Below are 27676 nucleotides of genomic sequence, written 5' to 3'. Positions count from 1 at the left end.
CCAGTGAGGGTCAATGTGTGTGTGGGACTGTCCCCCAGTGAGGGTCAGTGTGTGTGTGAGACCGTCCCCCAGTGAGGGTCACTGTGAGTGCGCGACCGTCCACCAGTGAGGGACAGTGTGTGTGGGACTGTCCCCCAGTGGTGGTCAGTGTGTGTGTGGCACTGTCCCCCAGTGAGGGTCAGTGTGTGTGTGGGACTGTCCCCCAGTGAGGGTCAGTATGTGTGTGAGATTGTCCCCCAGTGAGGGTCAGTGTTTGTGTGGGACCGTCCCCCAGTGAGGGTCAGTGTGTGTGTGGGACCGTCCCTCAGTGAGGGTCAGTGTTTGTGTGGGACCGTCCCCCAGTGCGGGTCAGTATGTGTGTGAGATTGTCCCCCATGAGCGTCAGTGTTTGTGTGGGACCGTCCCCCAGTGAGGGTCAGTGTGTGTGTGGGACCGTCCCCCAGTGAGGGTCAGTGTGTGAGTGGGTCTGTCCCCCAGTTAGGGTCAGTGTGTGTGTGGGACCGTCCCCCAGTGAGGGTCAGTGTGTGTGTGGGACTGTCCCCCAGTGAGGATCAGTGTCTGTGTGGGACTGTCCCTCAGTGAGGGTCAGTGTTTGTGTGGGTCTGTCCCACTGTGAGGGTCACTGTGTGTGTGAGACCGTTCCCCAGTGAGGGTCAGTGTATGGGACAGTCCCCCAGGGAGGGTCAGTGTGTGTGTGGCACCATCCCCCAGTGAGGATCAGTGTGTGTGTGTGTGTGTGTGTGGGACCGTCCTCCAATGAGGGTCAGTGTGTGTGTGGGACCGTCTCCCAGTGAGGGTTAAAGTATGTGTGGGTCTGTCCCCCAGTGAGGGTCAATGTTTGTGTGGGACTGTCCCGCAGTGAGGGTCAGCGTGTGTGTGGGACCATCCCCCAGTGAGGGTCAGTGTTTGTGTGGGACCGTCCCCCAGTGAGGGTCAGTGTGTGTGTGGGACCGTCTCCCAGTGAGGGTCAGTGTGTGTGTGGGACCGTCCCCCAGTGAGAGTCAGTGTTTGTGTGGGTCTGACCACCAGAGAGGGTCAGCATGTGTGTGGGACTGTCCCCCAGTGAGGGTCAGTGTGTGTGTGGGTCTGTCCCCCAGAGAGGGTCAGTGTGTGTGTGGGTCTGTCCCCCAGAGAGGGTTAGTGTGTGTGTGCGACCGTCTCCCAGTGAGGGTCAGTGTGTGTGTGCGACCGTCTCCCAGTGAGGGTCAGTGTGTGTGTGGGACCGTCCCCCAGTGAGAGTCAGTGTTTGTGTGGGACTGTCCCCCAGTGAGTGTCAGTGTGTGTGTGGGACCATCCCCCAGTGAGGGTCAGTGTGTGTTTGGGACTGACCCCAGTGAGGGTCAGTGTGTGTGGGACTGTCCCCCAGTGAGGGTCAGTGTGTGTTTGGGACTGTCCCCCAGTGAGTGTCAGTGTGTGTGTGGGACCGTCCCTCAGTAAGGGTCAGTGTGTGTTTGGGACTGTCCCCCAGTGAGGGTCAATGTGTGTGTGGGACCGTCCCCCAGTGAGGTTCAGTGTATGGGACAGTCCCCCAGGGAGGGTCAGTGCGTGTGTGGGACTGTCCCCCAGTGAGGGTCAGTGTGTGTGTGGCACCATCCCCCAGTGAGGGTAAGTGTGTGTGTGTGTGTGGGACCGTACCCCAGTGAGGGTCAGTGTGTGTGTGGGACTGTCCCCCAGTGAGGGTCAGTGTGTGTGTGGGACCGTCCCCCAGTGAGGGTCAGTGTGTGTGTGTGGGACTGTCCCCCAGTGAGGGTCAGTGTTTGTGTGGGTCTGTACCCCAGTGAGGGTCACTGTGTGTGTGGGACCGTCCCCCAGTGAGGGTCAGCGTTTGTGTGTGACCGTCCCCCAGTGAGGGTCAGTGTGTGTGTGGGACCGTCCCCCAGTGAGGGTCAGTGTGTGTGTGTGTGGGACCGTCCCCCAGGGAGGGTCAGTGTTTGTGTGGGACCATCCCCCAGTGAGGGTCACTGTGTGTCGGACCATCCCCCAGTGAGGTTCAGTGTGTGTAAGACCGTCCCCCAGTGAGGGTCAATGTGTGTGTGGGACTGTCCCCCAGTGAGGGTCAGTGTGTGTGTGAGACCGTCCCCCAGTGAGGGTCACTGTGAGTGCGCGGCCGTCCACCAGTGAGGGACAGTGTGTGTGGGACTGTCCCCCAGTGAGGGTCAGTGTTTGTGTGGGTCTGTCCCCCAGTGAGGGTCACTGTGTGTGTGGGACCGTCCACCAGTGAGGGTCAGTGTGTGTGTGGGTCTGTCCCCCAGTGAGGGTCAGTGTGTGTGTGTGGGACTGTCCCCAGTGAGGGTCAGTGTGTGTGTGGGACCGTCCCCCAGTGAAGGTCAGTGTGTTTGGGACTGTCCCCCAGTGGTGGTCAGTGTGTGTGTGGCACTGTCCCCCAGTGAGGGTCAGTGTTTGTGTGGGTCTGTCCCCAGTGAGGGTCAGTGTGTGTGTGGGACTGTCCTCCAGTGAGGGTCAGTGTTTGTGTGAGATTGTACCCCAGTGAGGGTCAGTGTGTGTGTGGGTCTGTCCCCCCAGTTAGGGTCAGTGTGTGTGTGTGGGACTGTCCCTAGTGAGGGTCAGTGTGTTTGCGACCGTCCCCCAGTGATGGTCAGTGTGTGTGTGGCACTGTCCTCCAGTGAGGGTCAGTGTTTGTGTGGGTCTGTCCCCAGTGAGGGTCAGTGTGTGTGTGGGACTGTCCTCCAGTGAGGGTCAGTGTTTGTGTGAGATAGACCCCCAGTGAGGGTCAGTGTATGTGTGGGACCGTCCCTCAGTGATGGTCAGTGTTTGTGTGGGACCGTCCCCCAGTGATGGTCAGTATGTGTGTGAGATTGTCCCCCAGTGAGGGTCAGTGTTTGTGTGGGACCGTCCCCCAGTGAGGGTCAGTGTGTGTGTGGGACCGTCCCTCAGTGAGGGTCAGTGTTTGTGTGGGACCGTCCCCCAGTGCGGGTCAGTATGTGTGTGAGATTGTCCCCCATGAGCGTCAGTGTTTGTGTGGGACCGTCCCCCAGTGAGGGTCAGTGTGTGTGTGGGACCGTCCCCCAGTGAGGGTCAGTGTGTGAGTGGGTCTGTCCCCCAGTTAGGGTCAGTGTGTGTGTGGGACCGTCCCCCAGTGAGGGTCAGTGTGTGTGTGGGACCGTCCCCCAGTGAGGGTCAGTGTGTGTGTGGGACTGTCCCCCAGTGAGGATCAGTGTGTGTGTGGGACTGTCCCCCAGTGAGGGTCAGTATGTGTGTGAGATTGTCCCCCAGTGAGGGTCAGTGTTTGTGTGGGACCGTCCCCCAGTGAGGGTCAGTGTGTGTGTGGGACCGTCCCTCAGTGAGGGTCAGTGTTTGTGTGGGACCGTCCCCCAGTGCGGGTCAGTATGTGTGTGAGATTGTCCCCCATGAGCGTCAGTGTTTGTGTGGGACCGTCCCCCAGTGAGGGTCAGTGTGTGTGTGGGACCGTCCCCCAGTGAGGGTCAGTGTGTGAGTGGGTCTGTCCCCCAGTTAGGGTCAGTGTGTGTGTGGGACCGTCCCCCAGTGAGGGTCAGTGTGTGTGTGGGACTGTCCCCCAGTGAGGATCAGTGTCTGTGTGGGACTGTCCCTCAGTGAGGGTCAGTGTTTGTGTGGGTCTGTCCCACTGTGAGGGTCACTGTGTGTGTGAGACAGTTCCCCAGTGAGGGTCAGTGTATGGGACAGTCCCCCAGGGAGGGTGTGTGTGTGTGTGTGGGACCGTCCTCCAATGAGGGTCAGTGTGTGTGTGGGACCGTCTCCCAGTGAGGGTTAAAGTATGTGTGGGTCTGTCCCCCAGTGAGGGTCAATGTTTGTGTGGGACTGTCCCGCAGTGAGGGTCAGCGTGTGTGTGGGACCGTCCCCCAGTGAAGGTCAGTGTGTTTGGGACTGTCCCCCAGTGGTGGTCAGTCTGTGTGTGGCACTGTCCCCCTGTGAGGGTCAGTGTTTGTGTGGGTCTGTCCCCAGTGAGGGTCAGTGTGTGTGTGGGACTGTCCTCCAGTGAGGGTCAGTGTGTGTGTGTGGGACTGTCCCCAGTGAGGGTCAGTGTGTTTGGGACCTTACCCCAGTGATGGTCAGTGTGTGAGTGGGTCTGTCCCCCAGTGAGGGTCAGTGTGTGTGTGGGTCTGTTCCCCAGTGAGGGTCAGTGTGTGTGTGGGACTGTCCCCCTGTGAGGGTCAGTGTTTGTGTGAGACTGTCCCCCAGTGAGGGTCAGTGTTTGTGTGGGACCATCCCCCAGTGAGTGTCAGTGTTTGTGTGGGACCATCCCCCAGTGAGGTTCAGTGTGTGTGTGAGATTGTCCCCCAGTGAGGGTCACTGTGTGTGTGGGACCGTCCCCCAGTGAGGGTCAGTATGTGTAAGACCGTCCCCCAGTGAGGGTCAATGTGTGTGTGGGACTGTCCCCCAGTGAGGGTCAGTGTGTGTGTGAGACCGTCCCCCAGTGAGGGTCACTGTGAGTGCGCGACCGTCCACCAGTGAGGGACAGTGTGTGTGGGACTGTCCCCCAGTGGTGGTCAGTGTGTGTGTGGCACTGTCCCCCAGTGAGGGTCAGTGTTTGTGTGTGTGGGACTGTCCCCCAGTGAGGGTCAGTGTTTCTGTGGGACCATCCCCCAGTGAGTGTCAGTGTTTGTGTGGGACCATCCCCCAGTGAGGTTCAGTGTGTGTGTGAGATTGTCCCCCAGTGAGGGTCACTGTGTGTGTGTGGGACTGTCCCCCAGTGAGGGTCAGTGTGTGTGTGTGGGACTGTCCCCCAGTGAAGGTCAGTGTTTGTGTGGGTCTGTACCCCAGTGGGGGTCACTGTGTGTGTGGGACTGTCCCCCAGTGAGGGTCAGCGTTTGTGTGGGACCGTCCCCCAGTGAGGGTCAGTGTGTGTGTGGGACCGTCCCCCAGTGAGGGTCAGTGCGTGTGTGTGTGGGACCGTCCCCCAGTGAGGGTCAGTGTTTGTGTGGGACCGTCCCCCAGTGAGGGTCACTGTGTGTTGGACCATCCCCCAGTGAGGTTCAGTGTGTGAGTGGGTCTGTCCCCCTGTGAGTGTCAGTGTGTGTGTGGGACCGTCCCCCAGTGAGGGTCAGTGTGTGTGTGGGTCTGTTCCCCAGTGAGGGTCAGTGTGTGTGTGGGACTGTCCCCCTGTGAGGGTCAGTGTTTGTGTGAGACTGTCCCCCAGTGAGGGTCAGTGTGTGTGTGGGTCTGTCCCCCAGTGAGGGTCAGTGTTTGTGTGGGACCATCCCCCAGTGAGTGTCAGTGTTTGTGTGGGACCATCCCCCAGTGAGGTTCAGTGTGTGTGTGAGATTGTCCCCCAGTGAGGGTCACTGTGTGTGTGGGACCGTCCCCCAGTGAGGGTCAGTATGTGTAAGACCGTCCCCCAGTGAGGGTCAATGTGTGTGTGGGACTGTCCCCCAGTGAGGGTCAGTGTGTGTGTGAGACCGTCCCCCAGTGAGGGTCACTGTGAGTGCGCGACCGTCCACCAGTGAGGGACAGTGTGTGTGGGACTGTCCCCCAGTGGTGGTCAGTGTGTGTGTGGCACTGTCCCCCAGTGAGGGTCAGTGTTTGTGTGTGTGGGACTGTCCCCCAGTGAGGGTCAGTGTTTCTGTGGGACCATCCCCCAGTGAGTGTCAGTGTTTGTGTGGGACCATCCCCCAGTGAGGTTCAGTGTGTGTGTGAGATTGTCCCCCAGTGAGGGTCACTGTGTGTGTGTGGGACTGTCCCCCAGTGAGGGTCAGTGTGTGTGTGTGGGACTGTCCCCCAGTGAAGGTCAGTGTTTGTGTGGGTCTGTACCCCAGTGGGGGTCACTGTGTGTGTGGGACTGTCCCCCAGTGAGGGTCAGCGTTTGTGTGGGACCGTCCCCCAGTGAGGGTCAGTGTGTGTGTGTGGGACCGTCCCCCAGTGAGGGTCAGTGCGTGTGTGTGTGGGACCGTCCCCCAGTGAGGGTCAGTGTTTGTGTGGGACCGTCCCCCAGTGAGGGTCACTGTGTGTTGGACCATCCCCCAGTGAGGTTCAGTGTGTGAGTGGGTCTGTCCCCCTGTGAGTGTCAGTGTGTGTGTGGGACCGTCCCCCAGTGAGGGTCAGTGTGTGTGCGCGACCGTCCACCAGTGAGGGTCAGTGTGTGTAAGACCGTCCCCCAGTGAGGGTCAATGTGTGTGTGGGACTGTCCCCCAGTGAGGGTCAGTGTGTGTGTGAGACCGTCCCCCAGTGAGGGTCACTGTGAGTGCGCGACCGTCCACCAGTGAGGGACAGTGTGTGTGGGACCGTCCCCCAGTGAGGGTCAGTGTTTGTGTGGGTCTGTCCCCCAGTGAGGGTCACTGTGTGTGTGGGACCGTCCACCAGTGAGGGTCAGTGTGTGTGTGTGGCACTGTCCCCAGTGAGGGTCAGTGTGTGTGTGGGACCGTCCCCCAGTGAGGGTCAGTGTGTTTGGGACCGTCCCCCAGTGAGGGTCGGTGTGTGTGTGTGGGACTGTCCCCAGTGAGGGTCAGTGTGTGTGTGGCACTGTCCCCCAGTGAGGGTCAGTGTTTGTGTGGGTCTGTCCCCAGTGAGGGTCAGTGTGTGTGTGGGACTGTCCCCCAGTGAGGGTCACTGTGTGTGTGGGACCGTCCACCAGTGAGGGTCAGTGTGTGTGTGTGGGTCTGTCCCCCAGTGAGGGTCAGTGTGTGTGTGTGGGACTGTCCCCTGTGAGGGTCAGTGTGTGTGTGGGACCGTCCCACAGTGAGGGTCAGTGTGTTTGGGACCGTCCCCCAGTGATGGTCAGTGTGTGTGTGGGACTGTCCCCCAGTGAGGGTCAGTGTTTGTGTGAGATTCTCCCCCAGTGAGGGTCAGTGTGTGTGTGGGTCTGTCCCCCAGTGAGGGTCAGTGTGTGTGTGTGGGACTGTCCCCAGTGAGGGTCAGTGTGTTTGGGACCGTCCCCCAGTGATGGTCAGTGTGTGTGTGTGGGTCTGTCCCCCAGTGAGCGTCAGTGTGTGTGTCAGATTGTCACCCAGTGAGGGTCAGTGTGTGTGTGGGACCGTCCCCCAGTGAGGGTCAGTGTGTGAGTGGGTCCGTCCCCCAGTGAGGGTCAGTGTGTGTGTGGGACCGTCCCCCAGTGAGGATCAGTGTGTGTGTGGGACCGTCCCCCAGGGAGGGTCAGTGTGTGTGTGGGACTGTCCCCCAGTGAGGGTCAGTGTGTGTGTGGGACTGTCCCCCAGTGAGGGTCAGTGTTTGTGTGGGTCTGTCCCACTGTGAGGGTCACTGTGTGTGTGGGACCGTCCCCCAGTGAGGGTCAGTGTGTGTGTGGGACCGTTGCCCAGTGAGGGTCAGTGTGTGTGTGGGACCATTCCCCCAGTGAGGGTCAGTGTGTGTGTGGGACTGACCCCAGTGAGGGTCAGTGTGTGTGTGGGACCGTCCCCCTGTGAGGGTCAGTGTTTGTGTGGGACCGTCCCCCAGTGAGGGTCAGTGTGTCTGGGACTGTCCCCCAGTGAGGATCAGTGTGTGTGTGGGACTGTCGCCCAGTGAGGGTCAGTGTTTGTGTAGGTCTGTCCCGCAGTGAGGGTCAGCGTGTGTGTGGGATCGTCCCCCAGTGAGGGTCAGTGTTTGTGTAGGTCTGTCCCGCAGTGAGGGTCAGCGTGTGTGTGGGATCGTCCCCCAGTGAGGGTCAGTGTTTGTGTGGGACTGTCCCGCAGTGAGGGTCAGCGTGTGTGTGGGACCGTCCCCCAGTGAAGGTCAGTGTGTTTGGGACTGTCCCCCAGTGGTGGTCAGTGTGTGTGTGGGACCATCCCCCAGTGAGTGTCAGTGTTTGTGTGGGACCATCCCCCAGTGAGGTTCAGTGTGTGTGTGAGATTGTCCCCCAGTGAGGGTCACTGTGTGTGTGGGACCGTCCCCCAGTGAGGGTCAGTGTGTGTGTGTGGGACTGTCCCCCAGTGAAGGTCAGTGTTTGTGTGGGTCTGTACCCCAGTGGGGGTCACTGTGTGTGTGGGACTGTCCCCCAGTGAGGGTCAGCGTTTGTGTGGGACCGTCCCCCAGTGAGGGTCAGTGTGTGTGTGGGACCGTCCCCCAGTGATTGTCAGTGTGTGTGTGTGTGGGACCGTCCCCCAGTGAGGGTCAGTGTTTGTGTGGGACCGTCCCCCAGTGAGGGTCACTGTGTGTTGGACCATCCCCCAGTGAGGTTCAGTGTGTGAGTGGGTCTGTCCCCCTGTGAGTGTCAGTGTGTGTGTGAGACCGTCCCCCAGTGAGGGTCAATGTGTGTGTGGGACTGTCCCCCAGTGAGGGTCAGTGTGTGTGTGAGACCGTCCCCCAGTGAGGGTCACTGTGAGTACGCGACCGTCCACCAGTGAGGGACAGTGTGTGTGGGACTGTCCCCCAGTGAGGGTCAGTGTGTGTGGGACTGTCCCCCAGTGAGGGTCAGTGTTTGTGTGGGTCTGTCCCCCAGTGAGGGTCACTGTGTGTGTGGGACCGTCCACCAGTGAGGGTCAGTGTGTGTGTGGGTCTGTCCCCCAGTGAGGGTCGGTGTGTGTGTGTGGGACTGTCCCCAGTGAGGGTCAGTGTGTGTGTGGGACCATCCCCCAGTGAGGGTCAGTGTGTTTGGGACCGTCCCCCAGTGATGGTCAGTGTGTGTGTGGCACTGTCCCCCAGTGAGGGTCAGTGTTTGTGTGAGATTCTCCCCCATTGAGGGTCAGTGTTTGTGTGGGTCTGTCCCCAGTGAGGGTCAGTGTGTGTGTGGGACTGTCCCCCAGTGAGGGTCAGTGTGTGTGTGGGACTGTCCCCCAGTGAGGGTCAGTGTTTGTGTGAGATTCTCCCCCAGTGAGGGTCAGTGTGTGTGTGGGTCTGTCCCCCAGTGAGGGTCAGTGTTTGTGTGGGACCATCCCCCAGTGAGGGTCAGTGTGTGTGGGTCTGTCCCCCAGTGAGCGTCAGTGTGTGTGTCAGATTGTCACCCAGTGAGAGTCAGTGTGTGTGTGGGTCTGTCCCCCAGTGAGGGTCACTGTGTGTGTGGGACCGTCCACCAGTGAGGGTCAGTGTGTGTGTGGGTCTGTCCCCCAGTGAGGGTCAGTGTGTGTGTGTGGGACTGTCCCCTGTGAGGGTCAGTGTGTGTGTGGGACCGTCCCCCAGTGAGGGTCAGTGTGTTTGGGACCGTCCCCCAGTGATGGTCAGTGTGTGTGTGGCACTGTCCCCCAGTGAGGGTCAGTGTGTGTGTGGGACTGTCCCCCAGTGAGGGTCAGTGTTTTTGTGTGAGATTCTCCCCCAGTGAGGGTCAGTGTGTGTGTGTGGGTCTGTCCCCCAGTGAGGGTCAGTGTGTGTGTGTGGGACTGTCCCCAGTGAGGGTCAGTGTGATTGGGACCGTCCCCCAGTGATGGTCAGTGTCTGTGTGTGGGTCTGTCCCCCAGTGAGCGTCAGTGTGTGTGTCAGATTGTCACCCAGTGAGAGTCAGTGTGTGTGTGGATCTGTCCCCCAGTGAGGGTCAGTGTGTGTGTGGGACCGTCCCCCAGTGAGGGTCAGTATGTGTGTGAGATTGTCCCCCAGTGAGGGTCAGTGTCTGTGTGGGACCGTCCCCCAGTGAGGGTCAGTATGTGTGTGAGATTGTGCCCCGGTGAGGGTCAGTGTTTGTGTGGGACCGTCCCCCAGTGAGGGTCAGTGCGTGTGTGGGACCGTCCCCCAGTGAGGGTCAGTGTGTGAGTGGGTCCGTCCCCCAGTGAGGGTCAGTGTGTGTGTGGGACCGTCCCCCAGTGAGGATCAGTGTGTGTGTGGGACTGTCCCCCAGGGAGGGTCAGTGTGTGTGTGGGACCGTCCCCCAGTGAGGGTCAGTGTGTGTGTGGGACCGTTGCCCAGTGAGGGTCAGTGTGTGTGTGGGACCATTCCCCCAGTGAGTGTCAGTGTGTGTGTGGGACTGACCCCAGTGAGGGTCAGTGTGTGTGTGGGACCGTCCCCCAGTGAAGGTCAGTGTGTGTGTGGGACCGTCCCCCTGTGAGGGTCAGTGTTTGTGTGGGACCGTCCCCCAGTGAGGGTCAGTGTGTTTGGGACTGTCCCCCAGTGAGGATCAGTGTGTGTGTGGGACTGTCCCCCAGAGAGGGTCAGTGTTTGTGTAGGTCTGTCCCCCAGTGAGGGTCAGTGTGTGTGTGGGACCGTCCCCCAGTGAGGGTCAGTGTGTGTGTGGGATCGACCCCCAGTGAGGGTCAGTGTTTGTGTGGGACTGTCCCGCAGTGAGGGTCAGCGTGTGTGTGGGACCGTCCCCCAGTGAAGGTCAGTGTGTTTGGGACTGTCCCCAGTGGTGGTCAGTGTGTGTGTGGCACTGTCCCCCAGTGAGGGTCAGAGTTTTTGTGGGTCTGTCCCCAGTGAGGGTCAGTGTGTGTGTGGGACTGTCCTCCAGTCAGGGTCAGAGTGTGTGTGTGGGACTGTCCCCAGTGAGGGTCAGTGTGTTTGGGACCTTCCCCCAGTGATGGTCAGTGTGTGAGTGGGTCTGTCCCCCAGTGAGGGTCAGTGTGTGTGTGGGTCTGTTCCCCATTGAGGGTCAGTGTGTGTGTGGGACTGTCCCCCAGTGAGGGTCAGTGTTTGTGTGAGACTGTCCCCCAGTGAGGGTCAGTGTGTGTGTGGGTCTGTCCCCCAGTGAGGATCAGTGTGTGTGTGGGACCGTCCCCCAGTGAGGGTCAGTGTGTGTGTGACCGTACCCCAGTGAGGGTCAGTGTGTGTGTGAGATTGTCCCCCAGTGAGGGTCACTGTGTGTGTGGGACCGTCCCCCAGTGAGGGTCAGTGTGTGTGTGTGTGGGACTGTCCCCCAGTGAGGGTCAGTGTTTGTGTGGGACCATCCCCCAGTGAGTGTCAGTGTTTGTGTGGGACCATCCCCCAGTGAGGTTCAGTGTGTGTGTGAGATTGTCCCCTAGTGAGGGTCACTGTGTGTGTGGGACCGTCCCCCAGTGAGGGACAGTGTGTGTGTGTGTGTGTGTGGGACTGTCCCCCAGTGAGGGTCAGTGTTTGTGTGGGACCATCCCCCAGTGAGTGTCAGTGTTTGTGTGGGACCATCCCCCAGTGAGGTTCAGTGTGTGTGTGAGATTGTCCCCTAGTGAGGGTCACTGTGTGTGTGGGACCGTCCCCCAGTGAGGGTCAGTGTGTGTGTGTGGGACTGTCCCCCAGTGAAGGTCAGTGTTTGTGTGGGTCTGTACCCCAGTGGGGGTCACTGTGTGTGTGGGACTGTCCCCCAGTGAGGGTCAGCGTTTGTGTGGGACCGTCCTCCAGTGAGGGTCAGTGTGTGTGTGGGACCGTCCCCCAGTGAGGGTCAGTGTGTGTGTGTGTGTGTGTGTGTGGGACCGTCCCCCAGGGAGGGTCAGTGTGTGTGTGTGTGGGACCGTCCCCCAGTGAGGGTCAGTGTTTGTGTGGGACCGTCCCCCAGTGAGGGTCACTGTGTGTGGGACCATCCCCCAGTGAGGTTCAGTGTGTGAGTGGGTCTGTCCCCCTGTGAGTGTCAGTGTGTGTGTGGGACCGTCCCCCAGTGAGGGTCAGTGTGTGTGCGCGACCGTCCACCAGTGAGGGTCAGTGTGTGTAAGACCGTCCCCCAGTGAGGGTCAATGTGTGTGTGGGACTGTCCCCCAGTGAGGGTCAGTGTGTGTGTGGGACTGTCCCCCAGTGAGGTTCAGTGTGAGAGTGGGTCTGTCCCCCTGTGAGTGTCAGTGTGTGTGTGGGACCGTCCCCCAGTGAGGGTCAGTGTGTGTGCGCGACCGTCCACCAGTGAGGGTCACTGTGAGTGCGCGACCGTCCCCCAGTGAGGGTCAGTGTTTGTGTGGGACTGTCCCCCAGTGAGGGTCAGTGTTTGTGTGGGACCATCCCCCAGTGAGTGTCAGTGTTTGTGTGGGACCATCCCCCAGTGAGGGTCAGTGTGAGTGGGTCTGTCCCCCTGTGAGTGTCATTGTGTGTGTGGGACCGTCCCCCAGTGAGGGTCAGTGTGTGTGTGCGACCGTCCACCAGTGAGGGTCAGTGTGTGTAAGACCGTCCCCCAGTGAGGGCCAATGTGTGTGTGGGACCGTCCCCCAGTGAGGGTCAGTGTGTGTGTGAGACCGTCCCCCAGTGAGGGTCAATGTTTGTGTGGGTCTGTCCCCCAGCGAGGGTCACTGTGTGTGTGGGACCGTCCACCAGTGAGGGTCAGTGTGTGTGTGGGTCTGTCCCCCAGTGAGGGTCAGTGTGTGTGTGTGGGACTGTCCCCAGTGAGGGTCAGTGTGTGTGTGGGACCGTCCCCCAGTGAGGGTCAGTGTGTTTGGGACCGTCCCCCAGTGATGGTCAGTGTGTGTGTGGCACTGTCCCCCAGTGAGGGTCAGTGTTTGTGTGGGTCTGTCCCCAGTGAGGGTCAGTGTGTGTGTGGGACTGTCCCCCAGTGAGGGTCAGTGTTTGTGTGAGATTGTCCCCCAGTGAGGGTCAGTGTGTGTGTGGGTCTGTCCCCCAGTGAGTGTCAGTGTGTGTGTGTGGGACTGTCCCCAGTGAGGGTCAGTGTGTGTGTCAGACTGTCACCCAGTGAGAGTCAGTGTGTGTGTGGATCTGTCCCCCAGTGAGGGTCAGTGTGTGTGTGGGACCGTCCCCCAGTGAGTGTCAGTGTTTGTGTGGGTCTGTCCCCCAGTGAGGGTCAGTGTTTGTGTGGGACTGTTCCCATCTTTGGGTCCACATCCCTTTCGTCTTCAGCCAAGCTGCTGGGCAGATTAGACATGGCATAATGGTTTTGAAACCATCTTACTGCATCATCACAGACCCCAGGGTCTCCATTGGTCCAGTCTGCTGTCTCAGACCAGTGCCAGATCACCACGAGCAGCAGAACAGTGCTGGGTCCAGTGACAGGGTCCACGTATGGCAGAGCCAGTCTGGTCTCTGCTTCACCTCCCTCCGCTCCTTGTCTATTCCCCTTACAACCTCCTCCTCCACCAGCTCCTGGGCAGTGGGACAGGTAGTGCTGAGGAAACAGTGAGTCTGCGGAAAGACGGTCAGATTTAGAATGTGCGAAGAGGCAGATGGAATACAGTGCCAGGAAGTGTACGGTCATGCACTTTGGTAGAAGAAATAAAAGTGTAAACTATTTTCTCTGGAGAGAAAATTCAAAAATCTGAGTTGCAAAGGGACTTAGGAGACCTCGTGCAGGATTCCCTAAAAGTTAACCTGCAGGTTGAGTCAGTGGTGAGGAAGACAAATGCAACAACTGGTATATGAAAGCAAGGATGTAATGCTGAGATTTTATAAGGAATTCATCAGACTACTCTTGGAGCAGTGAGCAATTTTGGGCCCTTAACTAAGCAAGAACATGCTGGCATTGGAGACCGTCCAGAGGGGTTCGTGAGAATGAAGGGGTTCACATATGAGGAGTGTTTGATGGTTCTGGGTCTGTACTCAGTGGAGTTTAGAAGAATGAGGGGTAATCTCATAGAAATCTACCGAATATTGAAAGGTCTACATCGACTGGAATGTGCAGAAGATGTTTCCTATAGTGGGAGAGTCTGGGACCAGAGGGCACAGCCTCAGAATAGAAGGATGTCCATTTAGAGCAGAGATGAGGAGAAATTTCTTTAGCAGAGGGTGGTGAATTTGTGGAATTCATTGTCACAGACAGCTATCATTGGGTATACATTCAGTGGGCACTTTATTGGGTAAAAGGAGTGGACCCAGTGTGGTCTGCTGCTGTAGCCCATCCACTTCAAGGTTCAACATGTTGTGCATTCAGTGGTGCTCTTCTGCACAACACTGTTGTGACGTGCCGTGATTTGAGTTGCTGTTGCCTTCCAGTGAACCAGTCAGGCAATTCTCTTCCGACTTCTCTCATTAACGAGGGGTTTTGATCCACAGAACTGGTGTTCAATTCACAGTATTTTTGTTGTTTTTCATTCCATTCTCTGTAAACTCCACAGATTGTTGTGTGAAATTCCCAGAACAGCAGCTTCTGAGCAACTCAAACATGGTTGGCACCACCAATTATTCCCTGGTCAAAGTCACCTCCCCCCATTCTGGTGTTTGCTCTGAACAACAACTGACCATACCTTCGTGCATTGTGTTGCTGCCAGACGATTGGCTGATTAGATATTTGTATTAATGAGGTGCCCAGGTGCACCTAATACAGAGGCCACTAATTGTATTAAAAACAGAGTTTGATAGATTCTTGGTCAAAGGTTACAGGGAGAAGGCAGGAGAATGGGGCTTGATCAAATAGCAAACAATTGGCCAAAACTACTTAACTCTGCTCCTTTGTCTTATGGACATGGTCTCCACTCCCATATGCCTTATCCCCCACTCACTCCGCTCCCTGTCTATTCCCCCTCATTCCACTCCCCATCCTTCCCCTCCCCTTTCCCTCTTCCTCCTCAACACTCTACCCACCAGCTAGTCAGTCACTTGTTTTGTCTCAGAGACTCTGCTGCCAACCGTGTGGAAGAGGAGATTCCCATCACTTTGCTTGGGCCCAGCTCCTGAGGAGGATTTCCTGGGCTTGGGTCTGATGAGCATTGAGGGGTCAGGAACACCCCTTTCCCTGATCCTTCTCCTGGGCTGGAGGATGGGACAGCTCGAGGCTTCAGCGGTCAGTGTCCAGGTGTGTGTCTCACACCTCCACTGTCCTCACATGCAGCCGGCCTCAGACACTGCAGCAGTCCCGGGATGGTGCAGGTAACCCACCCCAAGTAGCCCAGCCAGTTCTCACCACTGGCAGCAACACCCTGACTGCTGGGCCCAGCAGAACAAACAACATCATCAACAGACTCCAGCTGAGAGGTTCTCCATCTGAAATGTCAAAGGTTTATTCCCCTCAACACACACAAAGTGCTGGAGGAACTCAGGCAGCATCCATGGAGTTGTCGTTTCCCCTCCACAGACACCGCCTGACCTACTAAGTTCCTCCCGCATTTTGGATCTGGGATCAGCCGTGTTGGAATGGCAGAACAGACTCGATGGGCTGAATGGCCTAATTCTGCTCCTATGTTTTGTGGTCTTATGGACATTGTTCTCAGTCTCTGCATTAAATGCAAATCAAATTTTATTAGTAACTATAATTAATATTGTGTGGTTATAATTTCTGAAAAGTAAAGTGTATAGAAAAATAGCAATATCTAAATGCATAGGCAGATGGAGTGTGGGCAGTGGTCAGCCACTGAACCAGCATCTGGGCACTCTGCTGCCCCCGAGATCACTGAGGTCCTGGCTGCTCCAGGTCAGTGCAGGTCCAGATAGAAAAATAAAGGTGGTTTCCAGTTCAGTCCCGTCTGTTAACAGATGAAATAATGAGGTGGGGTAGAGGGTGGGGGAGGTGGACAGCTGGGATGGGTGAAGGACACAGGGGCTGAGGGAGATGCGTGAGCAGTGCTGAAGGACAAAGGTGGGTGGGCAGGGCCAGGAGAAGTGGGTGGGACTTGCTAGGGGCCGATGGGTGATGGGTGAGACAAGGGACCAGGGCTGTCAATGGCAGGGGCACAACTGGAAGGGACGACCATGCATGGGCCCTGTCGGCGGGTCTCAGTCAAAGAGCAGGGCTGTGGCGGCATTGGGAGGGAGGGGGGTGGTGGGACCAGTGTGTGGGGCTCAGGGACAGATGACCAGGTTGAGGGAGGGAGGTGGGGGGGGGAAATGTGTGGGACAGAGACAGTTAAGGGCAGCTCCGCCACAACCACCTCAAACCCATCTACTAACCCATGTACTAAACAAACCGTAGACTGAGCTGGCACTGCCCTCCTCGCCTGACCTGACCCAGAAACGCCAACCGCCCTACAGCCATAACCTCCCGTCTCCATGGGCTGGGACAGGGCCGTTACTAGCCCCAGTATCAGCAGCAGCAGTCAGTAGATGAGTGTGGCTGCCCCTGGGTTGTAGCAGGGTCTCTCGGTCAGTGCCCCCTGCATCGAGAGCACAGTACCCTCACAACGCAACAGCACCAGCTCCAGCTCCTGATAGTCCTGGAGCCTCGTCACGTCCTTGTCCTGAAACGGCAAACAAATGTTCAACATTAATTGATGATTCACCTTTCACAGGATCACAGCAAACGGCAAGATTGCGACACGTGGAGAACGCATCATCATCACATTGACAGGAGTGTCGGTGTCACAGTGAGGGGTGAGGGGTGTGTCGGTGTCACAGTGAGGGGTGAGTTGGTGTCACAGTGAGGGGTGTGGGGAGTGTCTGTGTCACAGTGAGGGGTGAGTCGGTGTCACAGTGAGGGGAGTGTCTGTGTCACAGTGAGGGGTGAGTCGGTGTCACAGTGAGGGGAGTGTCTGTGTCACAGTGAGGGGTGAGTCGGTGTCACAGTGAGGGGTGTGGGGAGTGTCTGTGTCACAGTGAGGGGTGAGTCGGTGTCACAGTGAGGGGTGTGTCTGTGTCACAGTGAGGGGTGAGTCGGTGTCACAGTGAGGGGTGTGGGGAGTGTCTGTGTCACAGTGAGGGGTGAGTCGGTGTCACAGTGAGGGGAGTGTCTGTGTCACAGTGAGGGGTGAGTCGGTGTCACAGTGAGGGGTGTGGGGTGTGTCGGTGATACAGTGTGGGGAGTGTCTGTGTCACAGTGAGGGGTGAGTCGGTTTCACAGTGAGGGGTGTGGGGTGTGTCGGTGACACAGTGAGGGGTGTGGGGTGAGTCGGTGTCACAGTGAGGGGTGAGGGGAGTGTCTGTGTCACAGTGAGGGGTGTGGGGTGTGTCAGTGATACAGTGAGGGGTGAGGGGAGTGTCTGTGTCACAGTGAGGGGTGTGGGGTGTGTCAGTGATACAGTGAGGGGTGAGGGGAGTGTCTGTGTCACAGTGAGGGGTGTGGGGTGTGTCAGTGATACAGTGAGGGGTGAGGGGAATGTCTGTGTCACAGTGAGGGGTGTGGGGTGTGTCAGTGATACAGTGAGGGGTGAGGGGAGTGTCTGTGTCACAGTGAGGGGTGTGGGGTGTGTCAGTGATACAGTGAGGGGTGAGTGGTGTATAGGTGTCACGGTGAGGGGTGAGTCGGTGTCACAGTGAGGGGTGTGGGGTGCGTCTGTGTCACAGTGAGGGGTGAGGGGTGAGTCGGTGTCACAGTGAGGGGTGTGGGGAATGTCTGTGTCACAGTGAGGGGTGAGTCGGTATCACAGTGAGGGGTGTGGGGTGCGTCGGTGACACAGTGAGGGGTGTGGGGTGAGTCGGAGTCACAGTGAGGGGTGAGGGGAGTGTCTGTGTCACAGTGAGGGGTGTGGGGTGTGTCAGTAATACAGTGAGGGGTGAGTGGTGTGTAGGTGTCACAGTGAGGGGTGAGTCGGTGTCACAGTGAGGGGTGTGGGGTGCGTCTGTGTCACAGTGAGGGGTGAGGGGTGAGTCGGTGATACAGTGAGGGGTGTGGGGTGCGTCTGTGTCACAGTGAGGGGTGAGGGGTGAGTCGGTGATACAGTGAGGGGTGTGGGGTGCGTCTGTGTCACAGTGAGGGGTGAGGGGTGAGTCGGTGATACAGTGAGGGGTGTGGGGTGTGTCAGTGATACAGTGAGGGGTGAGTGGTGTGTTGGTGTCACAGTAAGGGGTGAGGGGAGTGTCTGTGTCACGGTGAGGGGAGTGTCGGTGTCACAGTGACAGGTGTGGGGAGTGTGTCGGTGTTACAGTGACGGGTGTGGGGTGAGTCGGTGTCACAGTGAGGGGTGCGAGGTCTGTCGGTGTCACAGTGAGGGGTGTGAGGTCTGTCGGTGTTACAGTGAGGGGTGAGTGGTGTGTCGGTGAGACAGTGGGGGTGTGGGGTGAGTCGGTGACACTGTGAGGGGTGTGGGGTGTGTCTATGTGAGTGAGGGATGCTGTCAGTGTCGGTGTCATTGAGGGATGGTGTCTGTGTGAGTGAGGGATGGTGTCTTTGTGAATGAGGGATGGTGTGTTTGTGAGTGAGGGACGGTGTCGGTGTCTGTGTCAGTGAGAGATGGTGTCAGTGTCTGTGTGAGTGAGGGACGGTGTCGGTGTCTGTGTGAGTGAGGGATGGTGTCGGTGTCTGTGTCAGTGAAGGATGGTGTCTGTGTCAGTGAGGGATGGTGTCGGTGTCTGTGTGAGTGAGGGACGGTGTCTGTGTCTGTGTCAGTGAGGGACGGTGTGGGTGTCTGTGTGAGTGAGGGACGGTGTCGGTGTCTGTGTCAGTGAGGGACGGTGTCGGTGTCTGTGTCAGTGAGGGATGGTGTCGGTGTCTGTCAGTGAGGGACGGTGTCGGTGTCTGTGTCAGTGAGGGACGGTGTCGGTGTCTGTGTCAGTGAGGGATGGTGTCAGTGTCTGTGTCAGTGAGGGACGGTGTCGGTGTCTGTCAGTGAGGGATGGTGTCGGTGTCTGTGTCAGTGAGAGATAGAGTCAGTGAGGGACGGTGTCGGTGTCTGTGTCAGTGAGGGATGGTGTCGGTGTCTGTGTCAGTGAGGGACGGTGTCGGTGTCTGTCAGTGAGGGATGGTGTCGGTGTCTGTGTCAGTGAGAGATGGTGTCGGTGTCTGTGTGAGTGAGGGATGGTGTCAGTGTCATTGAGGGAAGGGTCTGTGTCAGTGTGGGATAGTGTCAAGTGTCTGTGTCAGTGAGGGACGGTGTCTGTGAGTGAGGGACAGTATCTGAGTGAGTGAGGGATGGTGCGTGTGTCTGTGTGAGTGAGGGACAGTGTATGTGTCTGTGTGATGAGGGACGGTGTCAGTGTCTGTCAGTGAGGGATGGAGTGTGTCAGTGAGGGACGGTGTCAGTGTCTGTGTCAGTGAGGGATGGAGTCTGTGTCAGTGAGGGACGGTGTCGGTGTCTGTGTCAGTGAGGGACGGTGTTAGTGTCTGTGTCAGTGAGAGACGGTGTCAGTGTCTGTGTCAGTGAGGGATGGAGTCTGTGTCAGTGAGGGACGGTGTCGGTGTCTGTGTCAGTGAGGGACGGTGTCAGTGAGGGACGGAGTCTGTGTCAGTGAGGGACGGTGTCGGTGTCTGTGTCAGTGAGGGACGGTGTTAGTGTCTGTGTCAGTGAGAGACGGTGTCAGTGTCTGTGTCAGTGAGGGATGGAGTCTGTGTCAGTGAGGGACGGTGTCGGTGTCTGTGTCAGTGAGGGACGGTGTCGGTGTCTGTCAGTGAGGGACGGTGTCGGTGTCTGTCAGTGAGGGATGGTGTTGGTGTCTGTGTCAGTGAGGGACGGTGTCGGTGTCTGTGTCAGTGAGGGATAGAGTCAGTGAGGGATGGTGTCTGTGTCAGTGACGGATGGTGTCAGTGTGAGTGAGGGACGGTGTCAGTGTCTGTGTCAGTGAGGGACGGTGTCAGTGTCTGTGTCAGTGAGGGATAGAGTCAGTGAGGGATGGTGTCTGTGTCAGTGACGGATGGTGTCTGTGTGAGTGAGGGACGGTGTCAGTGTCTGTGTCAGTGAGGGACGGTGTCGGTGTCTGTGTCAGTGAGGGACGGTGTCTGTGTCTGTGTGAGTGAGGGATGGTGTCAGTGTCATTGAGGGAAGGGTCTGTGTCAGTGTGGGATAGTGTCAAGTGTCTGTGTCAGTGAGGGACGGTGTCTGTGAGTGAGGGACAGTATCTGAGTGAGTGAGGGATGGTGCGTGTGTCTGTGTGAGTGAGGGACAGTGTATGTGTCTGTGTGATGAGGGACGGTGTCAGTGTCTGTCAGTGAGGGATGGAGTCTGTGTCAGTGAGGGATGGTGTTGGTGTCTGTGTCAGTGAGGGACAGTGTCGGTGGCTGTGTCAGTGAGGGACGGTGTCTCTATCTGTGTCAATGAGGGATGGTGTCAGTGTCTGTGTGAATGAGGGATGGTGTCTGTGTCATTGAGGGAGGGGTCTGTGTCAGTGAGGGACGGTGTCTGTGTCTGTGTGAATGAGGGATGGTGTCAGTGTCTGTGTCAGTGAGGGATGGGGTCTGTGTGAGTGAGAGATGGTGTCAGTGTCTGTGTCAGTGAGGGATGGTGTCAGTGTCTGTGTCAGTGAGAGACGGTGTCGGTGTCTGTGTCAGTGAGGGATAGAGTCAGTGAGGGATGGTGTCTGTGTCAGTGAGGGATAGAGTCAGTGAGGGATGGTGTCTGTGTCAGTGAGGGATAGAGTCAGTGAGGGACGGTGTCAGTGTCTGTGTCAGTGAGGGATAGAGTCAGTGAGGGACGGTGTCAGTGTCTGTGAGGGATAGAGTCAGTGAGGGATAGAGTCAGTGAGGGATGGTGTCTGTGTCAGTGAGGGATAGAGTCAGTGAGGGATGGTGTCAGTGTCTGTGTCAGTGAGGGATAGAGTCAGTGAAGGACGGTGTCAGTGTCTGTGTCAGTGAGGGGTGGTGTTAGTGTCTGTGTCAGTGAGGGACGGTGTCAGTGAGGGACGATGTCGGTGTCTGTGTCAGTGAGGGATGGTGTCGGTGTCTGTGTCAGTGAGGGACGGTGTCGGTGTCTGTGTGAGTGAGGGACGGTGTCGGTGTCTGTGTGAGTGAGGGATTGTGTCTGTGTCAGTGAGGGACGGTGTCGGTGTCTGTGTCAGTGAGGGACGGTGTGGGTGTCTGTGTGAGTGAGGGACGGTGTCGGTGCCTGTGTGAGTGAGGGACGGTGTCGGTGTCTGTGTCAGTGAAGGATGGTGTCTGTGTCAGTGAGGGACGGTGTCAGTGTCTGTGTCAGTGAGGGATGGTGTCAGTGTCTGTGTCAGTGTGGGACGGTGTCGGTGTCTGTGTCAGTGAGGGACGGTGTCGGTGTCTGTGTGAGTGAGGGACGGTGTGGGTGTCTGTGTGAGTGAGAGACGGTGTGGGTGTCTGTGTGAGTGAGGGACGGTGTCGGTGTCTGTGTGAGTGAGGGACGGTGTCGGTGTCTGTGTGAGTGAGGGATGGTGAGTGAGGGATGGTGTTAGTGTCTGTGTCAGTGAGGGATGGTGTTAGTGTCTGTGTCAGTGAGGGACAGTGTATGTGTCTGTGTGATGAGGGATGGTGTCAGTGTCTGTGTCAGTGAGGGATGGTGTCAGTGTCTGTGTCAGTGTGGGACGGTGTCGGTGTCTGTGTCAGTGAGGGACGGTGTCGGTGTCTGTGTCAGTGAGGGACGGTGTGGGTGTCTGTGTGAGTGAGGGACGGTGTGGGTGTCTGTGTGAGTGAGGGACGGTGTCGGTGTCTGTGTCAGTGAGGGACGGTGTCGGTGTCTGTGTCAGTGAGGGACGGTGTCGGTGTCTGTGTCAGTGAGGGATGGTGTCGGTGTCTGTGTCAGTGAGAGATGGTGTCGGTGTCTGTGTGAGTGAGGGATGGTGTCAGTGTCTGTGTGAGTGAGGGATGGTGTCAGTGTCATTGAGGGAAGGGTCTGTGTCAGTGTGGGATAGTGTCAAGTGTCTGTGTCAGTGAGGGACGGTGTCTGTGAGTGAGGGACAGTGTATGTGTCTGTGTGATGAGGGACGGTGTCAGTGTCTGTCAGTGAGGGATGGAGTCTGTGTCAGTGAGGGACGGTGTCAGTGTCTGTGTCAGTGAGGGATGGAGTCTGTGTCAGTGAGGGACGGTGTCGGTGTCTGTCAGTGAGGGACGGTGTTAGTGTCTGTGTCAGTGAGAGACGGTGTCGGTGTCTGTGTCAGTGAGGGACGGTGTCAGTGAGGGACGGAGTCTGTGTCAGTGAGGGACGGTGTCGGTGTCTGTCAGTGAGGGACGGTGTTAGTGTCTGTGTCAGTGAGAGACGGTGTCGGTGTCTGTGTCAGTGAGGGACGGAGTCTGTGTCAGTGAGGGACGGTGTCGGTGTCTGTGTCAGTGAGGGACGGTGTTAGTGTCTGTGTCAGTGAGAGACGGTGTCAGTGTCTGTGTCAGTGAGGGATGGAGTCTGTGTCAGTGAGGGACGGTGTCGGTGTCTGTCAGTGAGGGATGGTGTCGGTGTCTGTGTCAGTGAGGGACGGTGTCGGTGTCTGTCAGTGAGGGATGGTGTTGGTGTCTGTGTCAGTGAGGGACGGTGTCGGTGTCTGTGTCAGTGAGGGATAGAGTCAGTGAGGGGTGGTGTCTGTGTCAGTGACGGATGGTGTCAGTGTGAGTGAGGGACGGTGTCAGTGTCTGTGTCAGTGAGGGACGGTGTCAGTGTCTGTGTCAGTGAGGGATAGAGTCAGTGAGGGATGGTGTCTGTGTCAGTGACGGATGGTGTCTGTGTGAGTGAGGGACGGTGTCAGTGTCTGTGTCAGTGAGGGACGGTGTTGGTGTCTGTGTCAGTGAGGGACGGTGTCGGTGTCTCTGTCAGTGAGGGACGGTGTCGGTGGCTGTGTCAGTGAGGGACGGTGTCGGTGGCTGTGTCAGTGAGGGACAGTGTCTGTGTCAGTGAGGGACGGTGTCAGTGAGGGACAGTGTCGGTGTCTGTGTCAGTGAGCGATGGTGTCGGTGTCTGTGTCAGTGAGGGACGGTGTCAGTGAGGGACAGTGTCGGTGTCTGTGTGAGTGAGAGACGGTGTCGGTGTCTGTGTGAGTGAGGGACGGTGTCGGTGTCTGTGTCAGTGAGGGACGGTGTCAGTGTCTCTGTCAGTGAGGGACGGTGTCGGTGTCTGTGTCAGTGAGGGACGGTGTCAGTGTCTGTGTCAGTGAGGGACGGTGTCAGTGTCTGTGTCAGTGAGGGACGGTGTCGGTGTCTGTCAGTGAGGGATGGTGTCGGTGTCTGTGTCAGTGAGAGATGGTGTCGGTGTCTGTGTGAGTGAGGGATGGTGTCAGTGTCATTGAGGGAAGGGTCTGTGTCAGTGTGGGATAGTGTCAAGTGTCTGTGTCAGTGAGGGACGGTGTCTGTGAGTGAGGGACAGTATCTGAGTGAGTGAGGGATGGTGCGTGTGTCTGTGTGAGTGAGGGACAGTGTATGTGTCTGTGTGATGAGGGACGGTGTCAGTGTCTGTGTCAGTGAGGGACGGTGTCGGTGTCTGTCAGTGAGGGACGGTGTCGGTGTCTGTGTGAGTGAGGGACGGTGTCAGTGTCTGTGTCAGTGAGAGACGGTGTCGGTGTCTGTGTCAGTGAGGGACGGTGTCGGTGTCTGTCAGTGAGGGACGGTGTTAGTGTCTGTGTCAGTGAGAGACGGTGTCGGTGTCTGTGTCAGTGAGGGACGGTGTCAGTGAGGGACGGAGTCTGTGTCAGTGAGGGACGGTGTCGGTGTCTGTGTCAGTGAGGGACGGTGTTAGAGTCTGTGTCAGTGAGAGACGGTGTCAGTGTCTGTGTCAGTGAGGGATGGAGTCTGTGTCAGTGAGGGACGGTGTCGGTGTCTGTGTCAGTGAGGGACGGTGTCGGTGTCTGTCAGTGAGGGACGGTGTCGGTGTCTGTGTCAGTGAGGGACGGTGTCGGTGTCTGTCAGTGAGGGATGGTGTTGGTGTCTGTGTCAGTGAGGGACGGTGTCGGTGTCTGTGTCAGTGAGGGATAGAGTCAGTGAGGGATGGTGTCTGTGTCAATGACGGATGGTGTCAGTGTGAGTGAGGGACGGTGTCAGTGTCTGTGTCAGTGAGGGACGGTGTCAGTGTCTGTGTCAGTGAGGGATAGAGTCAGTGAGGGATGGTGTCTGTGTCAGTGACGGATGGTGTCTGTGTGAGTGAGGGACGGTGTCAGTGTCTGTGTCAGTGAGGGACGGTGTCGGTGTCTGTGTCAGTGAGGGACGGTGTCTGTGTCTGTGTGAGTGAGGGATGGTGTCAGTGTCATTGAGGGAAGGGTCTGTGTCAGTGTGGGATAGTGTCAAGTGTCTGTGTCAGTGAGGGACGGTGTCTGTGAGTGAGGGACAGTATCTGAGTGAGTGAGGGATGGTGCGTGTGTCTGTGTGAGTGAGGGACAGTGTATGTGTCTGTGTGATGAGGGACGGTGTCAGTGTCTGTCAGTGAGGGATGGAGTCTGTGTCAGTGAGGGACGGTGTCTCTATCTGTGTCAATGAGGGATGGTGTCAGTGTCTGTGTGAATGAGGGATGGTGTCTGTGTCATTGAGGGAGGGGTCTGTGTCAGTGAGGGACGGTGTCTGTGTCTGTGTGAATGAGGGATGGTGTCAGTGTCTGTGTCAGTGAGGGATGGGGTCTGTGTGAGTGAGAGATGGTGTCAGTGTCTGTGTCAGTGAGGGATGGTGTCAGTGTCTGTGTCAGTGAGAGACGGTGTCGGTGTCTGTGTCAGTGAGGGATAGAGTCAGTGAGGGATGGTGTCTGTGTCAGTGAGGGATAGAGTCAGTGAGGGATGGTGTCTGTGTCAGTGAGGGATAGAGTCAGTGAGGGACGGTGTCAGTGTCTGTGTCAGTGAGGGATAGAGTCAGTGAGGGATGGTGTCTGTGTCAGTGAGGGATAGAGTCAGTGAGGGATGGTGTCTGTGTCAGTGAGGGATAGAGTCAGTGAGGGATGGTGTCAGTGTCTGTGTCAGTGAGGGATAGAGTCAGTGAGGGACGGTGTCAGTGTCTGTGTCAGTGAGGGGTGGTGTTAGTGTCTGTGTCAGTGAGGGACGGTGTGAGTGAGGGACGGTGTCGGTGTCTGTGTCAGTGAGGGATGGTGTCGGTGTCTGTCAGTGAGGGACGGTGTCGGTGTCTGTCAGTGAGGGATGGTGTCGGTGTCTGTATCAGTGAGGGACGGTGTCTGTGTCAGTGAGGGACGGTGTCTGTATCAGTGAGGGACGGTGTCAGTGAGGGATGGTGTCAATGTCTGTGTCAGTGAGGGATGGTGTCGGTGTCTGTATCAGTGAGGGACGGTGTCTGTGTCAGTGAGGGACGGGGTCTGTATCTGTGTCAGTGAGGGACAGTGTCGGTGTCTCTGTCAGTGAGGGACGGTGTCAGTGTCTGTGTCAGTGAGGGACGGTGTCTGTGTCAGTGAGGGACGGTGTCAGTGAGGGACAGTGTCAGTGTCTCTGTCAGTGAGGGAAGGTGTCAGTGTCTGTGTCAGTGAGGGACGGTGTCGGTGTCTGTGTCAGTGAGGGATGGTGTCAGTGTCTGTGTCAGTGAGGGACGGTGTCTGTGTCAGTGAGGGACGGTGTCAGTGAGGGATGGTGTCTGTGTGAGTGAGGGACGGTGTGAGTGTCTGTGTCAGTGAGAGACGGTGTCGGTGTCTGTGTGAGTGAAGAACGGTGTCTGTGAGGGATTGTGTCTGTGTCAGTGAGGGAAGGTGTCGGTGTCTGTGTCAGTGAAGGATGGTGTCGGTGTCTGTGTCAGTGAGGGACGGTGTCGGTGTCTGTGTCAGTGAGGGATGGTGTCTGTGTGAGTGAGGGACGGTGTCGGTGTCTGTGCCAGTGAGGGACGGTGTCGGTGTCTGTGTCAGTGACGGATGGTGTCAGTGTCTGTGTCAGTGAGGGACGGTGTCGGTGTCTGTGTCAGTGAGAGACGGTGTCGGTGAGAGACGGTGTCGGTGTCTGTGTCAGTGAGGGACGGTGTCGGTGTCTGTGTCAGTGAGGGATGGAGTCGGTGTCTGTGAGGGACAGTGACTGTGTGAGTGAGGGATGGTGTCGGTGTCAGTGAGGGATGGTGTCTGTGTGAGTGAGGGATAGTGTCAGTGTCTCTGTCAGTGAGGGACAGGGTCTGTGTGAGTGAGGGACAGGGTCTGTGTGAGTGAGGGATGGTGTCTGTGTCAGTGAGGGACAGTGTCTGTGTGAGTGAGGGATGGTGTCTGTGTGACTGAGGGACAGTGTCTGTGTGAGTGAGGGATGGTGTCCTTATCTGTGTCAGTGAGAGATGGTGTCAGTGTCTGTGTCAGTGAGGGACGGGGTTGGTGTCTGTGTCAGTGAGAGACGGTGTTGGTGTCAGTGTCAATGAGGGACGGTGTTGGTGTCAGTGTCAGTGAGGGATGGTGTCTGTATCTGTGTCAGTGAGGGACGGTGTCGGAGTCTGTGTCAATGAGGGACAGTGTTAGTGTCTGTGTCAGTGAGAGACGGTGTCGGTGTCTGAGTCAGTGAGGGACGGTGTTGGTGTCTGTGTCAGTGAGGGACGGTGTCGGTGTCTGTGTCAGTGAGGGATGGTGTCGGTGTCTGTGTCAGTGAGAGACGGTGTCAGTGTCTGTGTCAGTGAGGGATGGTGTCTGTGTGAGTGAGGGACGGTGTCGGTGTCTGTGTCAGTGAGGGATGGTGTCTGTGTGAGTGAGGGACGGTGTTGGTGTCTGTGTCAGTGACGGATGGTGTCAGTGAGGGATGGTGTCTGTGTGAGTGAGGGACGGTGTCGGTGTCTGTGTCAGTGACGGATGGTGTCAGTGAGGGATGGTGTCTGTGTCAGTGAGGGACGATGTGAGTGAGGGATGGTGTCAGTGTCTGTGTCAGTGAGGGATGGGGTCTGTGTGAGTGAGGGACGGTGTCTGTGAGTGAGGGACAGTATCTGTGTGAGTGAGGGACGGTGTCGGTGTCTGTGTCAGTGAGAGATGGTGTCGGTGTCTGTGTGAGTGAGGGATGGTGTCAGTGTCTGTGTGAGTGAGGGATGGTGTCAGTGTCATTGAGGGAAGGGTCTGTGTCAGTGTGGGATAGTGTCAAGTGTCTGTGTCAGTGAGGGACGGTGTCTGTGAGTGAGGGACAGTGTATGTGTCTGTGTGATGAGGGACGGTGTCAGTGTCTGTCAGTGAGGGATGGAGTCTGTGTCAGTGAGGGACGGTGTCAGTGTCTGTGTCAGTGAGGGATGGAGTCTGTGTCAGTGAGGGACGGTGTCGGTGTCTGTCAGTGAGGGACGGTGTTAGTGTCTGTGTCAGTGAGAGACGGTGTCGGTGTCTGTGTCAGTGAGGGACGGTGTCAGTGAGGGACGGAGTCTGTGTCAGTGAGGGACGGTGTCGGTGTCTGTCAGTGAGGGACGGTGTTAGTGTCTGTGTCAGTGAGAGACGGTGTCGGTGTCTGTGTCAGTGAGGGACGGAGTCTGTGTCAGTGAGGGACGGTGTCGGTGTCTGTGTCAGTGAGGGACGGTGTTAGTGTCTGTGTCAGTGAGAGACGGTGTCAGTGTCTGTGTCAGTGAGGGATGGAGTCTGTGTCAGTGAGGGACGGTGTCGGTGTCTGTCAGTGAGGGATGGTGTCGGTGTCTGTGTCAGTGAGGGACGGTGTCGGTGTCTGTCAGTGAGGGATGGTGTTGGTGTCTGTGTCAGTGAGGGACGGTGTCGGTGTCTGTGTCAGTGAGGGATAGAGTCAGTGAGGGGTGGTGTCTGTGTCAGTGACGGATGGTGTCAGTGTGAGTGAGGGACGGTGTCAGTGTCTGTGTCAGTGAGGGACGGTGTCAGTGTCTGTGTCAGTGAGGGATAGAGTCAGTGAGGGATGGTGTCTGTGTCAGTGACGGATGGTGTCTGTGTGAGTGAGGGACGGTGTCAGTGTCTGTGTCAGTGAGGGACGGTGTTGGTGTCTGTGTCAGTGAGGGACGGTGTCGGTGTCTCTGTCAGTGAGGGACGGTGTCGGTGGCTGTGTCAGTGAGGGACGGTGTCGGTGGCTGTGTCAGTGAGGGACAGTGTCTGTGTCAGTGAGGGACGGTGTCAGTGAGGGACAGTGTCGGTGTCTGTGTCAGTGAGCGATGGTGTCGGTGTCTGTGTCAGTGAGGGACGGTGTCAGTGAGGGACAGTGTCGGTGTCTGTGTGAGTGAGAGACGGTGTCGGTGTCTGTGTGAGTGAGGGACGGTGTCGGTGTCTGTGTCAGTGAGGGACGGTGTCAGTGTCTCTGTCAGTGAGGGACGGTGTCGGTGTCTGTGTCAGTGAGGGACGGTGTCAGTGTCTGTGTCAGTGAGGGACGGTGTCAGTGTCTGTGTCAGTGAGGGACGGTGTCGGTGTCTGTCAGTGAGGGATGGTGTCGGTGTCTGTGTCAGTGAGAGATGGTGTCGGTGTCTGTGTGAGTGAGGGATGGTGTCAGTGTCATTGAGGGAAGGGTCTGTGTCAGTGTGGGATAGTGTCAAGTGTCTGTGTCAGTGAGGGACGGTGTCTGTGAGTGAGGGACAGTATCTGAGTGAGTGAGG

At 57.5% G+C, this 27676-nt stretch overlaps 1 protein-coding gene across 3 annotated transcripts in view; it reads right to left on the bottom strand.

The window, feature by feature from the left end:
- Positions 1-14905: 14905 nt before the first annotated feature.
- Positions 14906-27676, bottom strand: part of ankrd40 (ankyrin repeat domain 40) — a 32430-nt gene continuing 19659 nt past the window's right edge. For all 3 annotated transcript variants that reach the window (XM_059948171.1, XM_059948172.1, XM_059948173.1), the window contains one exon: positions 14906-15860. In XM_059948171.1, the coding sequence (XP_059804154.1) occupies positions 15720-15860 (141 nt within the window). In that variant the 3' untranslated portion in view covers positions 14906-15719. The remainder of the gene's footprint in view (positions 15861-27676) is intronic.

This window comes from Hypanus sabinus, chromosome 23 (assembly GCF_030144855.1).
Source record: "Hypanus sabinus isolate sHypSab1 chromosome 23, sHypSab1.hap1, whole genome shotgun sequence".
In the NCBI taxonomy this organism is placed as follows: Eukaryota; Metazoa; Chordata; class Chondrichthyes; order Myliobatiformes; family Dasyatidae; genus Hypanus; species Hypanus sabinus.
Note: the sequence above shows the minus strand (reverse complement) of the source record. Positions and strands in the feature narration are given on the sequence as shown.